The sequence below is a fragment of the Anser brachyrhynchus genome (assembly GCF_964034855.1).
Source record: "Anser brachyrhynchus genome assembly, chromosome: 7".
NCBI classification, from domain to species: Eukaryota; Metazoa; Chordata; class Aves; order Anseriformes; family Anatidae; genus Anser; species Anser brachyrhynchus.
In genome coordinates, this window is record NC_137701.1 from 21,668,921 (window position 1) to 21,695,034 (window position 26,114).

A 26,114-nucleotide genomic window follows, 5' to 3' on the forward strand; every position below is an offset into this window, starting at 1 on the left:
TCCACTATCATTTAGAGGCATTTTTGATCATTCTTGGAACAACATTGTAATCAGCTACTTACCTGAATGGCTCCAGATATGTAAACGTGGATCCAGTAGCAAATAGCTAAACTTTGATTTGAGGCCTTTATTTCATGAGTTTTCAAACATGGTTAACATAGGATTTCTGTTCATCCTTATCTTCTTAATAGGTTAGACTTGACCCTTTAAATCGGGTGCTGCTTACTCTTACAACACTTAATTGCCCAGTCTCACGTGAACTGTGTTTTAAATCACCTAGCTTGTATAATGCATAACAGTGCTACCAAATATCTAACAGCTGTTGTATGGAAGTAAAACATCAGGCAGGATCCAGCCCCCTCACTTCCATGTTATCAAAGGGAGCTTTTTTTATTTGTTAGGGCTGTACATATTGCTTAGATGCACTCTAGCATATCTGATTTGCCTATCATCTTCAGAGGGTAGAAAAATTACTGAAACATGCTCTGAGTAATAAGTAGAAAGGACTTACTGCCCTTTTCTTCTTTTCATCTGCTGTCATTTCTCCATCATTTCTTCTTTTCATGTTCATCCCAGGCATAAGTAGTTGGTTTATTGCTTCTAATGAAGTTACTTTACCAAGATTGCTGTGTGCAGAACATAAAATATGTGACAACCACGGCATTGGAAGTTTCATGCTTAAGAATTATTTGCTCGAAAAGATGATGTGCCTGGTTATTAACTATTCTGCATGTATTCCTAAAGCAAGCCTTAACATTTAAAATGTTTATCATGTGTAATTTAAGCCTTTACAACTTCTTTTGGAGTTTGAATAATGAACCTGTTGTTTGACCAAGGAAAATCAGATGTGGATCTTACTTCCTCTAGAAAAAAGCTAGGCATTCCAAAAGCAGATAAAAATTAGAAGCGTATGCAATAGAAGAATTGCTTCACTTATTACAACATATGAAGTAAAAACTAGCTTGTGACATCCCTGAAACAGCCTTTATGTTTGAAATTTTGTCTTTGAATTTTAAAACCTTTGTGCTTTTACTGATTGCACTTAGTGCGTACAAAACTTCATGCATGGGAATCTGGCAATTTGGAATTTTGTTTGTTAGGAAGTTGCACAAGACAGCTCATTCCAATAATACGGACAACTCGGATAATACCAACTCAACAGATGCAGTTATTGGGACCCCCATGTACAGAATAGCACACAAACTGAAACATCCCAAAGAGGTTATGGGACAAGCTCTTGAGCTTAAAAGCAAACGCAGTTTAGGGATTATAACATACAGTTAAATATCTCCCTCCAGTTGGTGCTAGTGCTCTATCTATTTAGCAGGATCAGGTTTATCTCAAGGCAGACATAGATTTTATTTTAGTGAAGGTCAGAAAAGGCTTTTTTTATTTTCATAAATCAATTTGCCTAACCCTGAAGGTTGCTTTCCCTTTCAGGCCATTTACCTGTACTTAGCTACCATGCATTGGCCAGCAGCTACTGCTGACCATAGAGAAAACTGCTGCTAGAGACCAGCATGTACGCTCAGCACCTCATCACATTTCTCTCCCAGTGTAATGCAAAAATCTGGAAAAAAAGGGTATTGAGTTTACTAGATATTGAAAATGCACTGTGACTTTAAGGACTAATGGGAAGACAAAATAATGTTAAATATTAGTAATGTACAGATTGCATTTAATCACAATCATTGTTTGTATGCTAGTTGGAGGTCAGATTTGAAAAAAATTGAATTACTTTAACAGTCATTCTGGCTAACAGAACAGTTTTATTACACACCTACTCAAGCAAAAGTGGAGGTGGCTAGGCTGAGTTTATTGACATTTTTTATAAACCCTCTTTTTATAAACCCTAGCATGTTGCTAGACATTTTAAAAAGCAAAAGAACAAGTATTGGCTACACTTCTGAAAATTAAGAAAGACACAGAAGTTAAGCTGTGTTTCTGCCATATTTCAATTGTTTTATATTACTTGCTATCTTTAATGCTTCAATAAACTTTGTGTATTTATTGAGTACCATGGAATTGTCTAAACTAGTCCTGTCATTATAATACTGTAAAATCACTATGCAGTCATTTATGAGTGATTTATAACCTTTGTAAATCCCTGCTGAACTAGATATAACAAACACATACATACATAAATCATCTAGTCCCACAGGCAGATTACAGTATGGTTTTTTAACTGTGTGAATAAACTATACTAAATAATTATGGTAATATCATTATACTAAATAATTACGGTAATATCATTACCTTTTTGAAAGAAATAGTTGCAACCCAATTATGTTAAGCTTTACTGCTGAAATAGGATTGTATGCCTGAAAGGTGGGGGGGAAGAGCTTTGATTGCCAGACAGTGAGACTTCATTCTTCTTGTTACCCATAATCAGTCCAACAATTATACACAGAGAACATTTTAGAATCCTGAACTCATAAACAAGTTGTTCCAGGAGAAGCAGAGCTAATGAGGCCTGATTTCCTACAGATCTGTTTTTTTTTTTTTCTTCCTTAAATGGTGCCATTCTTTTCACTGCAATATCTCAGCTCTTTATAATCTTCCTAATGGATGGGAGCCCACACCAGTCCTCAGTTATGCTAGTTTATCATCTGTTTGGCTGCTACTGCTAAAACAGTACGATAATGGTTGCACTGTTTACCCTCTCTCAGTGCAGAGCATTGATCTGTAGTTCTCTCCTTTACCTGCTTGCTGAATTCTAATACACCGTTGAAACAGCAACAGCTGCAACACTATCTCATTTTCAAATTTGGATTAAAAAGTTTGGATTCAAAAGTTGTAACTATGCTACAAACAGTGTTTAATCATACAAATGCATACTGTTTTTTGTATTATGTATATTTTAAAGTGCATATGCACTGAAATGAGACATTGAAGGAAGATACAATTAGTGTTAATCCGATTTCCCTCCTTTTCAGTCACAGCATGTTGAACAATGCTAATTGCTATTGACTCACCTGTTGGTTTTGTGACTACACGGAAACATGCTTTTTGGCTTGACTCAACAAATTCTTTTGCACTGAGCACAGGATCAAGGGCTCAGTTCTTCAGTATTTTGTATCTTCTGCACCAGAGCTTCATCTGGAATAACTGGCTTGGCAGAGAAAGAGGTCTGTTGAACAAATATCAACTGTCTGTTGCTACTGTTTTGATTAGAAGCATGTTACATTTACTTTACATCAATGGCAATTATCATAAAGGATTCGAGGCACTGGAGACCAGACTACGTACATCAACTTTCTGGCTAAGCAAGGAGAATATAGAAGCGATAAAGGGGCAACCCTGTGGGTGGTGTACTCACTAAGTTAAAGCACAATCCAAGTAAATGCTTATCTCGTGTTAAAAATAAAAACAGGCAACTAATCTTACAAATGAAGCTAACAAGAAGGATACTTAGTTGTCTCACTCTATGTCTGACACAGCCCCATTCATGGAAAGACAATGCAGCAAATTGATAATTGCATTCTTTCAACATTAGCCGCCAGTTATCAGCATGACTTACTGGTCTGTATTATCCTATACTTTGTGCAAAGGCAGACAAGCCATCTGATAAAATCATGGGAAGAGGAAAACCTCTTCTGACATGCAGTCCTCAATGCTGTCATCTGCAACTCTGCAGCAATTATCTGTCATTTTAGGCTCCAGCCTTTTCTAAAGTTAGCCCACGATTCTGATAGTCTGCTTGGGACTGTGTTACGGTAGGCACCACCTTTACTAAGTGCTCTGCTGATGGCATTGCAGTGATGCAAGAATACCAAATTTGCAGTTAATGTTCATGCAATTTACGTGAGAAAGTTGGTTTACTTGCCTCAGCTGGTCTTGCTGAAGTTTCCCTCCACTATCATTTCTTGTCTGTAATGGTTGGTACAGAACAGGAAATCCAGAATATAAAGGAAGAGAACAGGATAGAGAAGAAAGGGGAGCGATTATAGTACAGAATGGAGAAAAGGAATCCTAATGAAATGAACATATCCATGCTTCCTGAAAATATTCCAAAAGTCCTGGTCACACACAGTGCTGATCTTATTCCTCTGATCAGAAAATATACAGTACACAATCCATGATACTTTACTGTTGGCATCCACCGCAGGGTAATATTTTTTCTAAGAACAGAACAAGTTCTTGTGCAATTGCTCTTGTGCCTCTGCAAGCACAAGTAATTGTGCCCTTGCTAAGAGAGGACTTTCAAATGAAGTATCTTTGTTACTTACTATTGTAATGGCATTAAGCAGAGACTCATCAGCAAGGAAAGTCTTTACATCCTGGGAGAAGTTTGAGGAGCCTATTTAAACCAGCAGAGTGGGTTAACACAGAGGGGAGCCTGCAAAACGCTAGTCCTTTTAACCATATTTGACTAAATTTAACAATGATTTGGAAAGAAGTAAGGACAAAATTATTCCCAAGGTACAAAGGCATGCTTTCCTGTAGTAGAAAAGCAACTGTGGTATGTTCCCATGTATTGAGAATGTAGGGATACTGCCAAAAGTATTTCTGGGATTCTGAACTGTGTTCGAGTTCAAAAGAAAAGCAAGGATGAGATGGATTTTGCATGACTTTGAGTTTGGCTGTAAACATGCCGGACTCCTCTGTGACTTCCACTTCTCTATGTAACAACTTTAGTCTTTATTTCCTATAAAGACGAGGATGTGTAGGAAGGTACTCTTCGGCACATCCAATACACCAAATAAAATATGAAATAATTGTAAGATGGAACTACTGTCATTATACGCACAGAAGACTTCTAGTGAATCCAAAGCTGTTTAAAGATGCTGAATGATCATCTCTAATATTAAGAAACGACATGCAGTTACTATACATTTCCTTAGGAATGGATGTGATTGCCCAATCATTTTGTTAAAATACTAGCACTTAGTGTACTTTACTAAGGTAAGAGAAGAAAACTAATCTATCAGCCTGTTCACTGGGACTTGAATGAATATGTTAAAGTTTGAGCACTGGCCCAGACTTTTGTGGAGTTACTACATCACCCCATTTATGAAATGGAGATGGATGCCATGGATCCATGCAATAGAGTTTTGAGAGTCTGAGCTGAAGTTACATTTGGCTGTAATATCAAGCATTAGAAGTGTGCATCTAATCTTGTTTTGATTCAGCAGTCATTCTATCCATATGGCAGCTCATAACGTCACAGTTAGCAATACATTTTTCTTCTTCCAGATAGCATTGTTCGAAGCTCCATAGTGGATACCTGTTGGATCTCACAGCTGAGTTCTTATATAAGAATTCTCATACGCCAAACAGCTCAGTTCATGCTGGATGCTTGAACTACTTGCAAAAGTAGTACATACTATCCTAATGGAAGCTTAGCTATCCTCAATCTTAATGATTCGTATACTCTATTTGGCAACATTAAATTCTTAAAAAACCAGATAGTGATAATGAAAGGGGAACAGCTATTCAAAGAACCTCATGTGATGAGAAAACTGCTGCTAATCTGGACAGCAGTCCCAGCTGCTTTCTACATCTGCCTGGTCCCGGGGTACCACAGTTCACGACATCACTTCCTCAACATTCCCAAAGGACAAAATGTTGAACATACTTCTTAAGCAATCTCAATTACTGATGTGTAAATGCTTTTCTGTTGTTGGCATATGGATTAGGTTGTCCTATATAATAACGGCTACGGACACTGACCTCACTTGGAGATTGTTCAGTGAGAAACCACATATAAATACAAGACACGGTAACATCTAAATGTTTTGGCCAAATTTAAGTATAAATTAAAATTAGATGAGAGGCAAATATAACCATAAAATAGCAAACCTTTCTAGTAGGAAGCAGCTCTTTCAAAGATAACTTAGGAGAGCAATGGTAATTAAAATGACTATTAATGGGTGTTAAAAGGGGAGGTAATCTTTCAAATGAGCCCAGAAATGAGACAGAACGTTGCTAGATAAGTAGACACAGGAGGGTACTGATGCAATTTTAATTAAAGAAGGATCACATTCCACCTCTGAATTTTAGGATTTTTAAGTGGGGAGATTGCAAGAAGTTGCCTAAATATGGCATGAAATGCTGTTGTCATGCAGTTGTATGGAAACCTTACTCTGTCCTATTTTGGAAAGAGTCAGAATAAGCTGCATATATTTCTCCATCTCTCAACAGAGCATTGGCACAGTACTAACTCTGGTTTTCTAGCCAGGTTCATATTGGTTGTTATGCAGTTTTTTTCAGAGCATTAGTGCTTCCGGTGAGACTTTAAATCCATTAGATAACTAGCCCTAATCAATTTATAAGTGTGTTTATGGCCAGCGTGCAAATCTGTCCCACCCAAATGAGGCTGCCTATCCTCTGCACCGCAGTAGCATTTCCTGCCAGCTCTTCTCAAAGCTGTAACAAGCTTCTCTGCAATTTCTCTGTTTTATTCCTTATGACAGATGTGTGGACACTTGTTTAGATACCCAAGGCCAAATTCCCGGCTCAGTTTTGTGCTGGATGCTTGGACTAGTTGCAGGAGTAGCACACACATTATTATGAAGGCTTAACAATCAGCAATCTCAGTGGTCACAGACAAGTGTGCTGGGAATTTCAGCAAGAAGGGCATCTGTTCTTCCTGGATGTCTTACTTACTGGGTTTAAGAGACACTCTTCTGATATCTCATCATTGTTCATGGGGACAGCCAATATGTCAAGAGTGTTAAAATTCAACTTAGGCACACCTCTAAGGAGTCTGTGAAGAGATCATGAAATGAAAGTACTGATCTCATTCCCGAGAAAATCATTCTCAGATTCAGCACTATTCTTTCCTCCTTTTTGAGTCTGGCAGTCTATAAACACACTGGATGAATTGCCTGGCAAGCGCACTAAGTCCTAGCAGAACAAATAGTTATGTCATTTAAAGAAAAATCTGTTCTGTCAGCTTGTCATTTTATTTTGTTGGAAAAAAAAAATCCCAAAAGTTGATCAGGGCAGGCCACAGGCAGAATTTGAACCAAATTCTTCAAAGCAAGCTTTATATTGGCCTGAAATTAGTCTATTCTGAAACTGCGTTTAAAAAACCAGACATATATATGTATCGGTTCTGGAAGTAAGCCTCTGTTAGGAACTGCTATTGACCATACTTGCCTTTACTGAAAGACAAGAACTCTTCACAATCATTTGCTCCATGTTTAGACAATCATTTTGCTAGAACATGAGTGCAGAATAATTAGCTACCAATAACAAAAGATTAGTTTGGCACGTCAGTTTTCTTTCATTTTTGGACAAAAAGTGATTCTGCTACACGTAAGTAAATGAGATGTGCAGCAGTGCTGTGCTGTGGCTCTACAAGGGATCTATTTCTGGACTAAAAATATCAGTCACTGATCTCCATGAAATGGATCATCAGTCAGGAATAAGCGTAAATGGTACCTGGACAGAATTAATAACAACATGGAAAGTACTGTTCATTCACACGGCAGTACAGCTGCAGAAGAAGGTTTAACAGGTGGAAGAATCTGGCCCACTGACTTCAATAAGAAGAAACCTATATAGCGCTAATGTACTTCACCAAATGGAAACTGAGTATACTAGAAGATCAACCACCGAATATTCCAAAATCTACAGCTTACCTAGTATATATTTGTGGAGAACTGACTTCACCCTCCATTGTATGAAGTGTAACAGTGAGGACCACCATTCAAGACCTGGACTGAAGACTAATCCTATGTCAGGGATGCAGGAGACTCTCTGAATGAGTATAATTTCCTGAAAATTCCCCAGGATGCACGAGCCAATTCCCCCTTGCAAATGCTAGGAAATTTAAATAGCTCATTCTTGGGTAGCTATGTCATTAAGGCCGGGCGCTGAGTCAGGGCTCCCTCACAAGGACTCACTACTGACACCACCTGCAATACCCATTTGAGTACAGACACTTCTTACTTTCAGGCCTGATGCAACCCTGAAGTGTGACTGTTAGTTCCCACTCCTGGGTTTTTGCAAACGGCATATCCATTACTGAGCCCTGTTTTGGGCTTCAAATTTGGAAATTAGGATTTGGAGATGGCAAGACCTGTAAACAAGTGGCACACTGATTTGTCACTGACCATCCTCTGGCAGAATTACTAAAACAAAGCCCTTTTACGTATACCACAGTGAAGATCTGAGTACTATCAGTGCAGTCAATATACACGCATCCATTCTAAATGGCAGTCTAAAAACTGTTGCCTCTTGCTCCGTATTTGTGGCTTGGTTATGTGAATGATGTAGCAAGTTCTGGTCTAACAGCTTCCTGTACAGTATTTGCCTGATGACATTTCCACACTGTTTCCCCATCTCCACTGAAACAGTACTGAGAAGCCTCTGTTTCTTGATTTTGTTGATAAGAAGCAGTGTGTTTGAAGCTTTACCTTTTAAAAAATGTACTAATCAGTCCCCTGATGGCTGTTCTGATAACCCTGAATCAAGAAGGCTACTGAGAACACCACCAACTCAAGCTGTACAGAGGAGAGTGTCATCTCCCGGCTCTATGATACAGGTTCAGATTGCCTCACAATTGCACTGGAAGTTTTTTCCTGCGACATCTAACACTGCAAGCTCAAACCCAATTTGCTGTTTTTAATATTCCAAAATTTTTCTTATCACTATTGCTTTTCAATTTCTTTCTCCCACTCCCTCTGTGTCTGTAGGGTTACTCTTCCCCAGAAAACCTTACCTTAATATGTTTATTTTGCCAACATACCTAACCTTCTTAGGGCTCTCTGCAGGCTGTTTTATGTGGCAATCCATAGCCCCTCATACTGTGCATTAACTCTGAATTTTATGAAAGTAGGGCCAGTTTACCTCCAGGGTAATCTTTCAGTGCTTTTCATCTACTAGTTCTAAAACATTTTTTTCAGACCTTTTTTTATTTTTTTATTTCAGTCTTGATTCCATCACATTTTTCTTTAGGACTGAACTAGGAGTCCACAAGCATGGGTTGCCTCCTACAGCCAGCCTCACTTGCTTCCTCTGTGCAAAGCAAAGCAAACCCTGTGGCTCCCCTGATGCACCAGCAGCAGCAGTCTGGGGAAATCAATCTATCTGCAAAGTGCTCAACCCCTGCCCCTCTAACACTTGCATAGCTAAGCTTCACAGGGCAGGTTATAGGTTTTAATAAAAAATAAATGTAAAAGTAAAATAATCTTATTTGCATAAAGCAAATTAACCTGCATTTTCCTCGCACAGATAGGTTTTGGATTACCGAAATTAATGGACAGCTGCTTAGCATTCAGTTTTCACAGAGCTGCAATCTCTGCATTTTACAGTGCAGACGGAAGAGAAATCAGCAGCAAGAATTTCTGGACACCTCAGTTAGCCCAACTTGCATTCTAGCTTCACACATATTACTCATACCAATATACCTTTGATATCTCTTATACTTTTTAATATTGAGTGTGTTTACATTTTCAAACTCCGCAGTAAAATAAACATGGGAACCGTGGATATCACATTACAACCATCCTGGATGCCTCTAAACCTGAGCACAAATTAGGGTCCTATTCTATGAAATCCACTTAAGAAGGCAACCTACTGACAAAGGTAGGCTGTGTAAAATAAGTGAAAGGGGCAGGAATAGCATCATACAGAACAGGGCACAAAGAGGGCACAAAAACAGGATAAATTAGGGAAACAGCGATCCCCCATCCATGCTATCAGAGCCTGGACTACTGGTGTGGAGTGGAAATTCCTCTGTGCAAGCTCCCAGGCTCTGTCCATCACAGTGTGATGAGCTGAATCACACCAAAATTTGCCCACTCAACACCTTTACACATTTGGATTCCTTCCACTCACCTCTTGTCCTGCAGGAGACTGTGCTGGTCTCTCAAATGGCATTCTCTGTGGGCAACCACTGGGTTTTAGCTCTTCCGAAGCAGCACTGACCTCCTTCTGAGGCTTCTCCTTCTGAGATGGTGTTTCTTGTACAGAGGGTCTTTTACAGACTTAAAGGCAGTACACCAAGAAATTCTTGCTCTTTCTTATATTATCCTGAGCCACTTTCTGTACACACTGCCTCTTCCTGTACTATGTAAGTCGCGGGGTACACGTGGAGTAGGAAGGAAAAGACATTAGACATACAACTGGATAAACTCAAGAATAATTACATCTCTTAATAAATCTCTTCAATAACAAGAATTTAAATGCTGTATTAAATGCACTTCAAGATTTGCTCTATATATTATAATAGAGACATATTAACTATTGCAGTAATTAGTTCTTTAAATACAATGCAAATCCCCAGGTTTACTTCTCTTCTAGAGACAAATCTTCCACCTGACATGGAGATTCCAACATAACTGGTAAATTGCGTTATGAAAACTATTTCCTTAATTTTCTGCTGAAGTTGTGTGAATATTTATGCATTGCAACATTTGAGGAATTCCTCATAATGTTTTAATGCTGCACCAGAGGCTGCCTGACAGTGGAATTTTGTAAGCTCTACTTTTGTGACTGCATGAAAGAAATTCCAGCTCAGGCATTGCTACACATAACTAGTCTTTGTATAAAAAACAAACCAAAACCAAACCAACCAAAAAACAACAAGCAAACAAACAAAACAAAAAGACGACCCCCCAGCCACGCACCTATAAGCCTTTACCCCACTCCCTCTTAACAGCAGTGAAAAAAACCCACAGAATCCTATCATATAATAAGCAAGCAGATTTGGTCTACTCTGTAATGGCAGAGGTCTGAAAGATGTAGGTTCCTTGGCAAAATCAACAGCTTTTTCTTAGGAGAACCACTGTACAACAGTGGCCCTCTTCTCTCACTTCCAGAAGAGGCAAGTAGTTGGTGCTTTACTGACTGACAGTCTAACCTGAAACATCCAAACAAATGTCTATTTAAAAAAAACTCTGACCACTTATACTGAAAAAAGACAGCTTTTCTGAAGTGGCTCAAGCTGGTATTTCAGAAATGATAACATTCAAAATTTTACATTTGAAATCTTAGCAAAATGCCTTATTTTTATTTTTTGTAGTAATTTTAATTTTTATTTTATATAGAGAGAACTTGCTCTTCTGACACTTACTGTTACAAACTGTCTCAACCAAGAAATACCAGAAAATATGGCAGTGATGACCTCAGCAAAAACATACTTTATCTGCTCTAGAAATGCTGGCATCTGCAGTGTGGATGACAATCCTTGATCTAACAGAAAGGAAAAATGTCATTTGCATTTAATGAAAAAGAGAAGGCAAGTGACAGTAGATTCCTAATACTTATGTTTATTATGAAAGTGTCTCCAAATTTAAATAGCCCACAATACCGATTGGTTCCAGAGACTTTATGAGGGATAATTATTTTCCATATTAAAAACAAACAAACAAAACCAAACCAACCAAGTTAAACACAAAATAATTCCCAAAGTTCTACACAATAGCTATACATAAAAGGACTTTCAGCTAGCTAGCACATCACTGTGTCTGGGACAGTGGAGTTCCTACACATCACTGCATTTCTGAAAGAGTTGCTCAAGCACAGGATTGTCATGAAAACACACGTGAAATAGTGTCATCTGCCTCACCCTGACTTGCAACAGGCAGTCAACATGCACAATACATATGAGAGCTCGTCTGTGGATCTACTTAAATCCAGGGACTGCAAGAAGCTGAATTTCAACAGAAGAAGATGTAAAACGTGTTTCATTACACAGATCATTTTAGGTCATGTAAGACAATCTTGTTGGTCTTTCATTGTCACAGCTCCAAAACATCAATTCATAGTATTTCCTCCATTTTTCAAATTGAAAGCAGTTTCAAAAACAGAATTCTGTACAGACACACTCAAACACTGTGTTTTCATTGCAACTACTATCAGAAATCTTTACAATTTAAAGGCTACACATATATGCCACTTTTCCAAACTTGCACTAGTGTTTTTCAAAAAGAAAAGAAATAAAGAATAAGGTTGTCTTACTGAAGTTCCCATTAGGTCCCTGTTCCAAATCAAAACCAGTCAAAACAAGTAATACAAACTGGTTTTGCTTTATGGTTTAAAGGCAACTATAGTTTGCAAAACACTGAAGTTAGGCCTAATAGGTTTTACATTACAGGAAGGGTAAAAAGTATTCAATAGCTCCTCTTGCACAAATGTCACAAGTAGTAGACAGTAGGAGACATACAAAAATGGGTTGTAGCAAATAGATTAAAAAAATACCAAAGCATCAACTGTAGAAAACCAATAATAGCCCATATTTCTCTGAGAATACAGAAGGCTGCAGTAATGAAAAGATGAATGTAACAGGCATTAGGCTTCCTACTAGAATAGGCTGCGTAAAACACGCAGCGTCTAAATCAACTCGTGTTGATCATCATTGACATTAGCTGCAGGGTAACAGCTTTTGCCATTGTGTTCTGTTCAGAACTAGAACGTGATTTTCACTCAAAACAGATATAGATTTAAAACAAGAATCATTTTACCATAAGCAAAGCTTTAGTGCATGTACTTGGGTCTCAGAAAAAGGATTTGGCATCAGCAGTCACACAGACTGGTTCCAGGCTGAAACAGGAGCACCTGAAGATGTGACACCCATTTCAGTTCTGCTGGAATCATTAAATAAATAACACATATAAAAACTACAAAATGGCAACAAGGAAACAGCATGGGACACTTTGGTATTTTAGAACTAGCACTATTTAACAGTGATCAAGATCCAAACGACTCCAATATCCACCCTTGTTGTTTGATCAGATATTTCTACCAATTTCTGCAATGTTTAAGTGTTTTTTTTTTACTGGTAAAAAAAAAAAACCACAAACAAACCAACAACTTATTTTTCTTTTGGTATGAAAAATGCCAATATGAAAAGCAGTAAACAAAAGGAGACCTGAATCTTATTTTACTATATTCTGGGCTGGCTAGGGAGAGAAGACAAATTCTTACTACTTACTAATAAACTCTACACATCATTTCCTCATTTTCCTACTTCAACATCTCAACCACTGTGTTGTGTACTGTACTATAAAAAGGGAGCATAGAGTTTGAAGACAAATAGGTTATAGAATACAAACCCTCATTTCTAAAATGACAATTCTACAAAAGGTACGAATATACAGAACTTTCTAAGATATCGCATTTACCATGAGCCATGCGAATCACTTTAATAAATTTTCAGGAATGTGTGTGATTATCCTCTAAATACTTAATGGCCTCCAAAAGCACCTTGCAAAGCTCTTCAGCAGAGAAGCAAACAAATTCAGTTAAAAAGGAAATAGTTGCATGACATTCTCTCTGCAGAGTGGAAGAAGAAGCCAAAGTTTTGACATCCATTGGTTAAAGCAATAAATCAAAGCACACTGCCAAGTATGATCACTAAAACACTTGGTCCTTCTCAGTAAAGACAGAAAAAATGTGTGAATTTTTCATCACCATTAAAAACTGTAACTTGAAAGTTCAGCGATTGTTCAGCAAGTTAATTACTTGACACTTCTTTAGTCTTATCCCATTTCCGCAAACATGCCCTTTGAATCTCTGACCTTGCCTATTTTCCAGACATATCTGTATTGAGTTTATCCGAGGCTGCTAAGAATGGACTCCAAAAAGCCTGGTTTATGGGAGATAAATAAGTTACTGGACATCAGTGGAATCTTGGTAACTGTTTACATGCTTTAGTGAGTAATAGACACAACTTATTTTAAATGTCAAAGGAAGAGTTTCAATCCAAGTTACATTATTTAACAGTGGGGGTACACTAAGAATCTACATATCCAGAAATGGTCAAGCCAATTCAAGGGTTGTAACCTTGACTGAACGTCTGAATCAGTGCTCTACAGCACAACTGGAGAGGACCAACAGGGACCAAAGGTCTCCTGTATCTTGTTTGAGAACTGTTCATGAGAACCACTGTCTTTCCTGATATCGATGATATCACAGCACTATAGGTGTATGCCAACAGTTGAGAACAACATTCTGTCCCCACATATGACAAAATATTTACCAGAATGCCATTTTTATAACTATCTTTGCAGAAGGGAAACGGTCCAGTAGAGGTAGAAATCAACATTATGAAAGAGATGTGTTTTAGCTATTCACCGAGAGGGTGGTTGGGCACTGGAGCAGGCTTTCCAGGGCAGTGGTCACAGCACCAAGCCTGCTGGAGTTCAAAAAGCATTTGGACAATGCTCTCGGACACACGGTCTGATTTTTAGGTAGACCTGTGTAGAACCAGGAGTTAGATTTAATGGTCTTAGTGGGACCCTTCCAACTCAGGGTATTCTATAATTTTATGATTCTAAGCTGTTACTCTCAAGAACTTTCTCAGCAGGTCAGATTTCAGAACTAACAATGCTTATTCAATATATCCCAATACAATTTTCTTTTAAAACCTTAGTATAATATTCACAGTAATTAGTAACAAGTGCCACTTCAAATACTGAGGATGGGATACCTTCTATTGCAATCACGGTATCTTCACACGTATAGCTGGCCTTGCAGATAACTGTACGAAATCAGGGTCACAGGAGACAGATTAGAAAAATTAAGAGGCAAAGAAGCTTTTAGGGGAGAAGGAGATTTGAATAAGACTCTCTTGCTCCCTCATATACGCTCAGGGACATATAAGCTTTGAAGCTGCTGAATTACAAGGTGCCTGGATTTTTCAAAGGATGCTCTGTAAAACAGTTTTCCTCACACGATTTAGAAGTTTTCAGTTTTCTTACCTTTATTTGCTACTAAATGGTGGTACTATTTTCATTCATGCCATTCTGTCTTTACTTTCAGCACATTTTTTGCTAACACGCATATGGTCCCTATGGGTAATAAGGGTTTCAGAAGTTTTCAAGAGTCATGAGTAGAATGGAACGAATCGCAGTGTTTCAAAAAGAGAGAAGTGGCAACAAAACTTTCTTCAGATGAGTCTGTATGCTTTAGAACCTTTAAACATGTTTTATGATGCTAGAAATCATCTATGTTTTGCTATTTGCATAGGGTGGAAGGAATAAGAAATACTTCCTGGCCTAGGATTCCAGCTGAACACAGCACTCCAGTCCCTTTCTGTATAGAAGACACACTGTTACATTTTTTCCTGGTTTATTCCTTCCTTTTTTTTTTCCTTTTCTTTTCTTTTCTTTTCTTTTTTTTTTTTTAATATTTATATAAGTCTTTGGTCTACAAGCACATTGGTTCTGTGTGCACATACACAATACTGTTGAACAGTAGGTTGCATAGAGTCTGTTGCCCAAGAACCTTGCCTACTTTTGGCGCTGCTGTCACAAATCACAGAAAAGTGTCCTTCAAGAGTTGTATGATCCTTAGCATCCTACATCAAACTATGATCTAGGAACTGGAAGAAGTGTTATATATGTATATATATATATTATGTTAAAAGAGGATGTTAGTTTTAGGTGTTATTTTGTCTTCTTTGGGACACAGTTTGTAAATATTGGATGAAATAGGAGAGCAAAATAATTTAACAGACACACCCCCTTTTTTTATAAAGGTGACAAAATACTGCTGAGCCTTCGAAGTTTGTTGTGAGTTACGTTAAGTGAATTTTGCTCAAGTTTTCATGCATTTAAAATAAACTACTTCTAGTAATGTATGACATTGTGCCTTTTCTCTCTTCAGCCTACCAAAAAAGTGGTAATAATTAAAAGAATGATACCTAGACTGAACTGTGTTTGAGGAAGCAATGACTTTTCATCTGCTGTTTTTTCAATTACATATCTGCTCTCATCCATCTTAATTTGCAAGAACAGTTTCAGGAGTGAGTTCTGGATTCACAATGGTGCACTTGAACAAATACCTTTCAACATGGAATCTCTGCAAAAAACTGAAATCTATAGAGGTCAAAAATTGCAAGACAAAAAAAAACAACAAAACAAATAAAAAAACAATACAAGAATGAGCGTATCTTAACCGTTAACATAAATGCTTTTGGGCATTTGCACAACCAATCAAATCTACTTCTAATGCAACTAACGACCAATTTTGAATTTTAGCTTATGCTAAAATAACATCTCACAATGGCAACAGTTCTTTTTCCCCAAATTGCTAATTGACCATATTACCTACTATTTAAAATATCAATCCATTGTTTTAAAACTTTCTGTTGGAGAAACGGCCACTGTGAATTGATAGGCAATTTCAAAACCAGCACTCTAAAACACAAAGATAGCAAAAATATCTGAAGCAGAACTAGAATATGTAAAGCTATGTTCTATCTTTTGTAATTAACAAATCAAGCAACTATTACTTATAGCAGACTCAGCAAAAGCAACAGGGATGGACCGAAGAGCTCTGAGCGTGATGCTCTCCACCACTGTGAAAAAAGTTTGAGAAAGGATATTCCCTTTTGTTCAGAAGTTCCCAGAAAGAATACAAAATAAATAATATTTTAAAGACAGTACAGGTGAAAATACTGCTCCCATTGTGTCAATTACATACACATACAGCATGCCTACGTATACAGAATGATGTGTTGTCTTCATTCACAAACAGGAAATATGGCAGTGCACTATCTGAATGCTTTTATACTCCTAATTTTTTCTGATGCTGAGATATATGAAGAAACCGCATTCACAACTTATAATTTACTTCCATAACAAACAGTTCATTCTGTTCGTGTCTCATGACACCCAAGGATTAATGCTCCTCTGAGCAAGTGCCACCAGTAATATACCCATTTGTCCCATTGGCACCACCGGTCCCATTAGTGGTGATAGTGCTGTGCGGGGTCTTTGAGCGAGGTACTGTTTCTTCCTCATCTGAGCTTGATTCAATGTCACTTCGGTCATCCTTTGCTACCTGTAGAATTTGAAGAAGAAGCAAGCAGTAGATAATTTTAAGGAAAGAACTGAGCTTTTTGGTTCAAGCTGGAATCAGAGAATTCAAACAGTTTTCAGTTGGAGCTTTGAAAGTGGTATCAGCTCTGGCACATTCTCTGCCTTTGCCTGCCTGCACAACTTCAAACACAGCTGCCTGTACACACGCCCTCTGCATGCAGAGGCAGGGTGAGAACTGTGCCCTGACGCATAAAAGGTATTATGTCAAAGGGAGAGTACAGGGTTCAAGGCAAAGGGTGGTGCCCCAACTAAAGGTAACCACAGTCCAAGCTCCCTAGTTCAACCTAGTCCGTGTCCTTCTGCCCTCCTACTACAACTCCATTTTCTTTGTCTTCCAGACATGGGGAGGCTCATAACTGACACAGGGATTCCCATACTTCCTTTGGGGTGCTTTTATTTGACCTGACAATGCCAGAATAAATAGTAAGTATTCACCCTAACATCTCCCCCCTCACCTCCCACATGGCTCCCAGGAGCTGTGCTGTGGGCTGGCAGTAGGAGGTAGGAGTACTGGCCTAAACGCACCTCACGGCACCAGTCTCTGATCTCTGAGACGTGGTGAGAACAGTGCTCGGAAACACTCGATGTAGTCCAGTCCCTAGCACAGGAACCCCACATGTACTCGAGCACTTCAACCATCTGCCCCAGTGTGCCATTGGAAAGCTGCTTCAGAAACACACTGGCCTTAACTGCTAGGGACTTCCTGCTAATTTCCAGCTGAACTTCATTCCTGCCAATTTATACCCTTTTACTGGATGAATTCTACTCCTTAGACTAACGAGTCTGCTCTTCTCCTTTGTAGAGCTCTTTGAAGATCATAAATGAGGATCACTAAGTTTGAGAACTGAGCACTAAGTCCCTTCGGAATCCCTGAGGTGACTTTGCTTTTCTGTGTTCAGTCAGGTGCACCCAAAACAAGCAAAAATGTGGGGAAGCCAACAACAGACAGGTTAAGAAGAGCAAAGAAGGGCAACAGAAAAGAAAATCCTGCAAAGAAAAAGCCCTGCCTGCCCTATTTTTTCAGGGCTGTTTTTTTTCTAGGAGGTAACAGCGACACTGCCAACATGTAGGATCATAGGATAACTCAGGTCAGAAGAGGCCTCGGAAAGACTATGCCTAGCCTCCTGCTCACAGCAGGGTAATCTGTCAAGTCAGCCGAGGTTTATCCCAGAGCTTTATCCAGTCTAGTCTTGATAAACTCCAAAACTGATAAAAGTACATCAGAGAAGTTAAAAAAAAAAAAAAGGCATCAACAGAGAGAGGCATGAAGTCAAAGTTGCAGGCAGCTTTTAAAGATGCAGCTTTCTATGCCTGACTGTATAGCTGAGCTTCCTAATTCTTTTGGGATCTATCCATCCTGTGCAAGTTACCACATCTGAAAATTACGATTGACTTTACCATAGTGAGTGGACATAAAGGTGACAAAACACACGGCAAGTCTTTTCACCAAGGAAATCAAAACAATTAAAGAACAGGGAATGTCACTGAATATATATGTTTGCTTACAACAATCCTCCGCCATCCCAGAAAGCCCTGAAGACAATTTTGCTCTCCAACTGTTGCTTCAAAAATGACTATTGGCCTTTGAGGCTCCCAGCACTGCTACCACCCCTGCAATACTGTAACGCCTGAGTGACATTACTCTGTTTGGGAACAGAGAAGAAAGAAACACAAAGTTCCCATACACCTGGGAATAACTGCTTTTTAATGTCAATGTCTAGCAGGGCAGCAGTTCTGACACCTGTGAAATTGGACTCAGCTGAGGTCAGAAATTCAATACCATACCTACACAGCTTCAATTAACAGATTACTTCAGTCTCTTATATACAGGGAGTTTTGTATTAAAACTGTTGTGGATATAGAACTACGCTTAGAATTACACCTTTATCAGACAAAAGAGAATGGGCTCTCACAGTGTGCCTGTGATCAACGTGAGGGCAGACTAGATGATCTGAAAATTCTGCGTCATTTTAAATTCTTTTAATATATTAAATTTACTGCTAAATCTTCTGCTAGCATCCTGCCCCGAAGCCAATTAAGATTCTATGATGTGACCATTTATAAAATGCAGCACATGACATACCAGGGGCTTTCTACATAAAACGTGGTATGAATGCAGCACATCTTGCAGTACTTAATTATCTTTGTTTATTTCCAAAAGACCAGTGGAGTAATTCCTACAGAGTGCGTTTAGAAAATATGTACCTAGGTTTATAGAACTCCTAAGCATAACAAAAAGTAAGAAATAGATTATCAGGACTGTTTACAGATTTAATGATAAGAAATTGCTTTATTAGCTGAGCTGTTCCAAAGGTGGGTACTAGTAATACAACAATAAAACAATTAAGAAAGAAGATATACTGTAAGATATCTTCAAACTTCTGTGAAAACACTGCTTATTTTACTGTGGAAACTGAAAGGGTTGTAAGTGAGGAAGAAAGTTAAGATCTAGAGGAAGATAGTCATGTATATGTCATCATGCCTCAAGTCATGTATATGCAGCTTTAACCTTGTCACTGTCTTCTTGCAAGTGTCTAACTCCGCTTTCATACAATCTTAATTTCCTCCTTCTGTGCAATTGGTTGAACTACAAGGCAGAGGACTTATGCTCTCACGTATGCTTCCTGAAGGGTGACAGAGCAGCATATGTAAAAATGGTTGTAATGCAATAACACTCAGATACTATGGATAGAAGAGGGTTTGAATGGTGTTGGACAGTGCACAGGCAAGAAGCAAAAACACGCTTTAAGGACAGCCTTCCTTTAAATATGTAAACACAATCAATGGATAAAAACATCAGGCAGAAACTGCAAAAGAAAAAAAGAAAAACAACACCCTGCTATTGTGCAGAACACATCTTTTGCATAGTAAATTTAAAGAAACTTACATGCAAGGGGTTCCACTTCCCAGCCTTCCAGCACAGCACAAGGGAAAGGATAAACAAGCAGAGTAAGAGACAGTATGAAACACTTTTTGAAGTCACTGGTTTAATTCAAACAGGACAGCTGACGGTAATAACCGGTAAAAGCAGAGAAGCCCAAAGCGTGACTTTCAGGCATAATACGGTTCAAGAACGTGCTGCCACACTGAGCGAGTGACAGATTCTGGGCTCTGTCCAGCAAGAGGCTGAGCTCTCAAGTACATCCACAGAAAGCAGTTATCTGCAGAACAATCCCATTCCCTTCAGAGGTGGTCATGTCTAAAATATCAACTTATGTGCTCTAATGTTTAAGGGCAAAATACCCTGTAGTTTACATGATCAATGCAAACTTTTTTAATCTAAATGTGAGTGCAGTTCCTGCACAGGAAGTGTAATGGGGCTAGTATTTCTGTGAATTACATCTCCCCATCAAATCTAACAATGTTAGCAATATACTACATTGCATCCCAAACAGTCTTGCTGTGAGATTCCTAGAAAGCAAGTACATAGCCCTTTGCAGAATCTCATTATACCAAAATCCAAAAGAGATTGTGGTTTGTAACTTTGCCACTACCAAAAGCAGCAGAATTTCAGTTTGTATTATTATAACTACCAGCTGGGAAATTAACACTTTTCTAACTACTATAAAGAAGAAAAACAGAACTGGCAGCCCCTAAGGAGCAGTTTGCTTGTTTTTTTTGTTTGTTTGTTTGTTTGTTTTTTTTAAAATCCAATTTCTGGAATGTAGTTTGGTTCAGTGCATCAGATTATAAAAAAGAAGCATGGAAGCACATATAAATACAGTCACTATAAAGAATGTATTAACTTATTTACCATTTGTTAGGAGGAGTGGAAAAAAAATCCATGAAAAGGAAAAGTGTTTATGTAAGACAACATGTGCCTTTAGTAATGGGTTATGGATCAGAAAGAACAAGTACCTAAAAAGTAACCATGTATTGATAATGAAAAAGTTAAAAAGAGTAAACATGAAACAGAGATGTGCTGTCTTACCTTGCCCTTTGAAATAGCTTTGTAGGCTGCCTTTATGATTAGGTAAGACCAAAAACAGTGCAGAATTTGAAGAACCACAAGCAACACATTGAAGACCCACAAGGCAGGAAAATTGCCCAGAGCTTCATACAGTTCAAACAATGTAGTGTTTAATATCCTATAAGAGAATGAGACAGAAAAATAATTGCACTTTCTTTAGGCCAACAATCTAAAAAAAGCCCTTTATAAATCAAGATGACAAATACGTGATTAGATGGGATCCACCCATATAGTTGTTTCTTACAGCAACAGCGACTTGGACTGAATTGTATTGGTGTCTCCAGAGATAACCACCACCAAAATGTTGCTTTCAATGTTTAACATCACTTAACAAACATCACATATAGGAATAAACAATTCTCAGTGTGCATTTCTTCCGTTCTTTTATAAAGCTGGCAGGTGTCAACTCTCTCAAATAACCCCATCCCTGATTAATAACAAAAATTACCTATTTATTTATTTTTGATCTTGACTTCTGGAGGGGTTGGGTTTAGTAACTGCCTATTACCAACAGGTAAGAGAATGCATGAGGATTGCTACTTTGCACTGCAACTCCCAAACAGTACTGTGCTCTTCAAACCACACTCCCAGGCTGGGATGGTGGCTGCAACCTCCCTTGCTACACAAGGGAGAGCTGGACAAAGAGCTGGGCAAGGTTCCCTGCACACTGCCATCTGAAGTCCTGACGGAAGCTGATGAGCTTGCCTCAGCGTACACAGCTATGAATGTCTTTGCCTTCTTGACATCAACAAAGTGAGTAAAGTGCTATGAACAACAGAAAACACAGCCTGAGGTTGTTCCATTAATATGAAACTTTACCAGTATATGAAACAATGGCATACGCATGGCAGGACTCTGCCCCTTGTGGGGTTTTCCAAGACTGAGAGTGAGCTTTAGTGCAGGCACTAAAAGGGATGCTAAAATATGACTTGTGAAGCTTTGTAAATACAGCACTAATTATTCTCTGCCCAAACACTGATATAGCAGATGATTTTGATCTAGACGTTAGCAAATAGCCTGACAGCAGAAAGTGGATAACAGACATTAAAACAACTGCATTTTTGGAAACAAATAACGATCTATGAATGCCTGTTATGGAAGAATGGAGGTGGCCAAGAAAGGAGGAAATATGAGGATTTGTCAATCTCCATCCATTTTCCCCGCTGGTATGTATTTTTTTAAATTAGCTATCAGCCTGTAGCCACTAGATGGCACTAGATGCGCTTTGTCTGAAGGCAAGGGATCTAACTGAGGTCCTGTAAGAGATTCAGGACAGCATGGTTCACTTTTGAAGTGTTAGAGATACTGGGCTCTACTTTTTAATAAACAATCAAGCTTGCCATAATCCTTTCCACATAAAATTCAGCTCAAGCAATATTTTAGTAAGAGGAATGTACACACAGCAAACCCATAGAATAACATTTAGTGGTAATGATTTATGCGTATAAACAGTATTGGCCAAAAATCAGTCAGCAATTTTTAATACACTGGCCTTAATACTCTAGGGCATTTCATAACAAATATTTTACCTTTTTATTTTTGCTTTCTTATGCTAAACTACAAATATGCTTCACAATTTAGTGACAAGTGGACGTCTTATAACCTTATTATCCAGCTGTGTTTTTTAGAATGTTTTCTGGTTCTGGAGTGAACATCAGAAAAAAAAAAATGTTTTCCAGATGATGCAAAAAAAACCCATCACATTATTGCTTTTGTCAGCTAAAACTCTTCAGTCTCAGCTTTCTGCAATTTGTTCTGCCAATGGAGGCATTGCTCCATGGCACTGCAATACCCCACTTTATAATTCAAGGGGAAACTCTCAGCTGTAGTCAGCACTCATAGCTGTAGTCAGCACTGTTTTACTTCACCAGTACTTAGTTTAGTTCAAACTACGATATCAAATTCAAACTTCACATCAACAACTCCTGTATGCAAGCCTACTGTTACTTACATCCAACTGTCTTCTTTTGCGTCTGGAATTCTATGTGCTCCAGAATTTAAGTGCAGTTACTACAGGTTTCTATCTGCACTTTTATTCACTGGACTGAGTTCATCTCTGCTGACTTCCATAGTAGTCAAGTCAAAAAAGCAGCATTAGAGATACAGATGGTCTGTTCTTGCAGTAGTGCAAAATATTAGGAAGACAGGAAGGCCAAAAAGAGTGCTTGTGATTCCAAAAACAGTTTCACTGTGCAAATGAGTCATCTACTGTGTATGAGGTATGGGAAATAAGCTTACGCTGGAAAAGCAGAACTCTCTGTAACTTGCTTGTGCCTGGCATACTAAGGACAGACTGGAACTCTCCATAAAAGCTGCTGAAAAGATCTCATTAATTGCTCAGTAATGCTAGGAGGGGTCAGAGACACAATGTGCAGGCTAGGTGTGGAGATATAGCTAATGCTTACAGCATCTAAGCACAAAAGGCTGAACAGAAGCTGAGTGAAAACTACAGAAAATTATGGAAAAAATGGAGGAAAGCAAATAGACTTTTTCTAAATATAAATCAATTATTTCATATCAAAAGCCTGAAATGGGGGGAAATCATAAGGTTAATGGGACAGAAAACAGAGAGTAATTCCTCCTATAGAGACTGAGGAAGGGAGGGAGGGAAGAAAAGTTAGACAACTTTCCACCAATTCTGCTTTTGAAAGGATTCAACGGAAGCATTTTAACCAACTGCACAAGTAACAGGGGCTGGAAGAACCAGCATGAGAATGGATTACATAAAGGAAAGAGCATCTATGGCATTAATGTACAAATAAACCTTTGGTTCAGCTACTCAGAAAGGTGCTTAGGTACTTATATCTGCAAATCTGCTTGCTGGAATATTACAGTTCTCCAGTTGTTAAATCCCAGCTTTTCAAAATGAATGGTGGAAACTTTGATTCCTGTCTTTCTGATTTAAAAAGTTGGATTTGATCTCAGAGAAAGAAATTACTTTAAGATGCAAGTGCTCTACTTCTCTGAAAACTTTGGTCAGCATTTCTCAGCTCCTGCAATTTGAAACAAAATATTAGCTTCTGCTTTGAAAACAGGTATTGGCCTACAGAAATCTTCCTGGGGCCTTGAAAGATTTTAATAGCTGAACAAAACACCAGAATTTCATGGAAGATATTTTTCTCTTTTCTCTTGTTAAATATTTCCCAAGTGGGGTTCTGTACCTGGAAGCACGAAGCTCTCAGTTTAGCATTTTGAATTAAGCAGTGGCTGATGAAGACACATGAAAACACATTCAACACTTAAGATCATCCAATCTACTCTTACAGAAATCTGTGGTCTCAGACAAGGACCGAGACACGACTCAGATAAGATTATGCTCCCTCCCATCAATTTACTGGGCACAAGTCCAGGCTCTTGGATAGCAGAAACTAAATTCTTGGTTAGCTGATCGCTTGTCTTGCACTTGAGGTGCAACAAGGAAAGGGAGATGAAGGAAGAGAGATAGAGATGGATGGGTGGAAGAGTAAAATGCGCATTTAAATTTATCTGAGAATTGGCAAAATGTGCCGTGTTTGTTTCTGAAAGGATCTTTAGAAGAATGAAAGGAGGCAAGAAAGAAGGCCATGTGGAAAGAGTAGGCAGTTTTCCAGGCGAGCAGGAAACACATGATAAACTCTGCAGAATGAGGCATATGAGGCTGACTGCCATGCTGGGCACTATTATCAAATCCAAAGGAAGCAAAAACCGTGCAGCTGAAATGAACACTACTGAGAGTTGCCTGAGCTCCTGCAGCACTGCCAGTGACCAACATACTGAGCGTGCAACAAGCTGAACAAAAGGCTTGTGGTTACTGCAGCGGAACAGGTATAACAAAGGACAGCAAAACATCAACCTCCATGTCTAAACAATTTCAGAATAGATGTCTATCTTCTTGGCCAAGCATATAGCAGACAAGTTATTCCATATTACACCATAACCAGCTGCACTGGGACATCTTGCATACTGCATTCATTACAGAGCAAATAGCTAATTGCATCTAGGTGGGCACAAATGAAATTCAGATCTTATTTAGTGCAAGTAATCCAACAGCTACATATACTATTTCCAGCAATGCTTAGAAACTTCTGCTTCTTTGAATTTTTCCCTTAAAAATAAAGGATTGAACTTACTTCTACCTCAAAACATAATTTATTCTTCATTATACATGGTAAATAGTGACCAAGACCAGAGATCAAAGAAAGAGGAGTCCTATATTTTGTATTTAGCTGTTCTATTAACTTATTGTGAGATCCGAGACATTTTCAAGTTCCTTTATATGGTTTACTTATTGTTAAAGATGGATATAAGGTATCAATACATCCTGTCTATCTTACAAAGATGCTGGGAGACTTAATTCATTAGCTTGCTTGTAAACTGCTATGGACTACCTAAGTAAAAAGATCCCATAACACTAAGAGTGTGAAAGTACATCCACATGTTGATCAGCCACAGGACAATAAATCAGTACAATTCATCAGTAGTCAAGATTTATTTCTGGGATTTAGACTTCCATTGAAATCTAACAGGACTTCATAACTCAGGCTGCCCTAGCTACTTACAGTGATAATGCTAAGCTAACTTTATGCAACAGGTGATCTGACAGATGTTTCTGTATGCATGACCTTAGACGAGCTACCCAACATTTTACCTGAGATGGGTAGGAAATGATGGGCAAAATAGCCATTAACTTCAAGAAATGTTGGTCTGCAGTGCTTGCATATCCCAGAACCCTCAATCTGCAGCACAGCTAAATATTTAATTATAGCAAATCCAGTATATAAAGGTTGTACTGCCAACTTCTCCCTCTTCTAAGTTTCAGCTCGGCCAGCTGCTTTCAGGACTGCGTCTGTACCACTGTGCTGCTTTGAACAGATGCTTCTCGGTTCCTGCTGAGTGGAAGAACAAGCTGGTTTCCCTTTTCAGATCTTGCTGTCTCTGAGATTTTCAGTGCCTCAAAGGAAGATTTATGCTACTAATCAGTGCATGGCAAATACGGGGGGAGCAGCATAAACCCACTGCAAACTGAGAACAGTCAGAAGAACCAGTCACTCACACAGCATCATTGAAAGAGGGAAGAAGGGACAGAACAGGAGAGAGAGACGGAAAGAGATGGTCTTTCAAGAGCATCTCAGAGGAAGTCCTCAGATTTTTGGATTGGTGCTGCTCATTACCCTCTTCCTTTACACAGTAAGTCGATAAAACATCTCCACAAAATGCAGCAAAAGAAGGGATAGAAACTCCTGAGTTCATATACAGAGCAATGTTAAACCCACATATTTCAGTTTTATCAGTGAGGTCAGCAGCATGTGGAATTCTGCTCACCCATCCCAGCCCCACATCAGAGGATTCTGAGGTCAGCTGAGGCCTGCTGCTCCTAACATGGTGCT

The 26,114-nt window shown here is 38.6% G+C and overlaps 1 protein-coding gene across 7 annotated transcripts in view; it reads right to left on the reverse strand.

The window, feature by feature from the left end:
- Positions 1 to 11,204: 11,204 nt before the first annotated feature.
- The window catches only part of CERS6 (ceramide synthase 6), a 124,278-nt gene continuing 109,368 nt past the window's right edge, over positions 11,205 to 26,114 (reverse strand). For 2 of the 7 annotated variants that reach the window (XM_080600992.1, XM_080600990.1), the window contains 3 exons: positions 20,710 to 20,866; positions 19,666 to 19,689; positions 11,205 to 16,740 (listed from right to left, as the gene is read on the reverse strand). In XM_080600992.1, coding sequence (XP_080457118.1) covers positions 16,579 to 16,740; positions 19,666 to 19,689; positions 20,710 to 20,866 — 343 coding nt within the window. In that variant the 3' untranslated portion in view covers positions 11,205 to 16,578. Of the gene's footprint in view, positions 16,741 to 19,665; positions 19,690 to 20,684; positions 20,867 to 26,114 lie in introns of all 7 variants that reach the window. The other 5 variants (XM_080600994.1, XM_080600991.1, XM_080600995.1 and 2 more) reach the window with 4 other exon arrangements.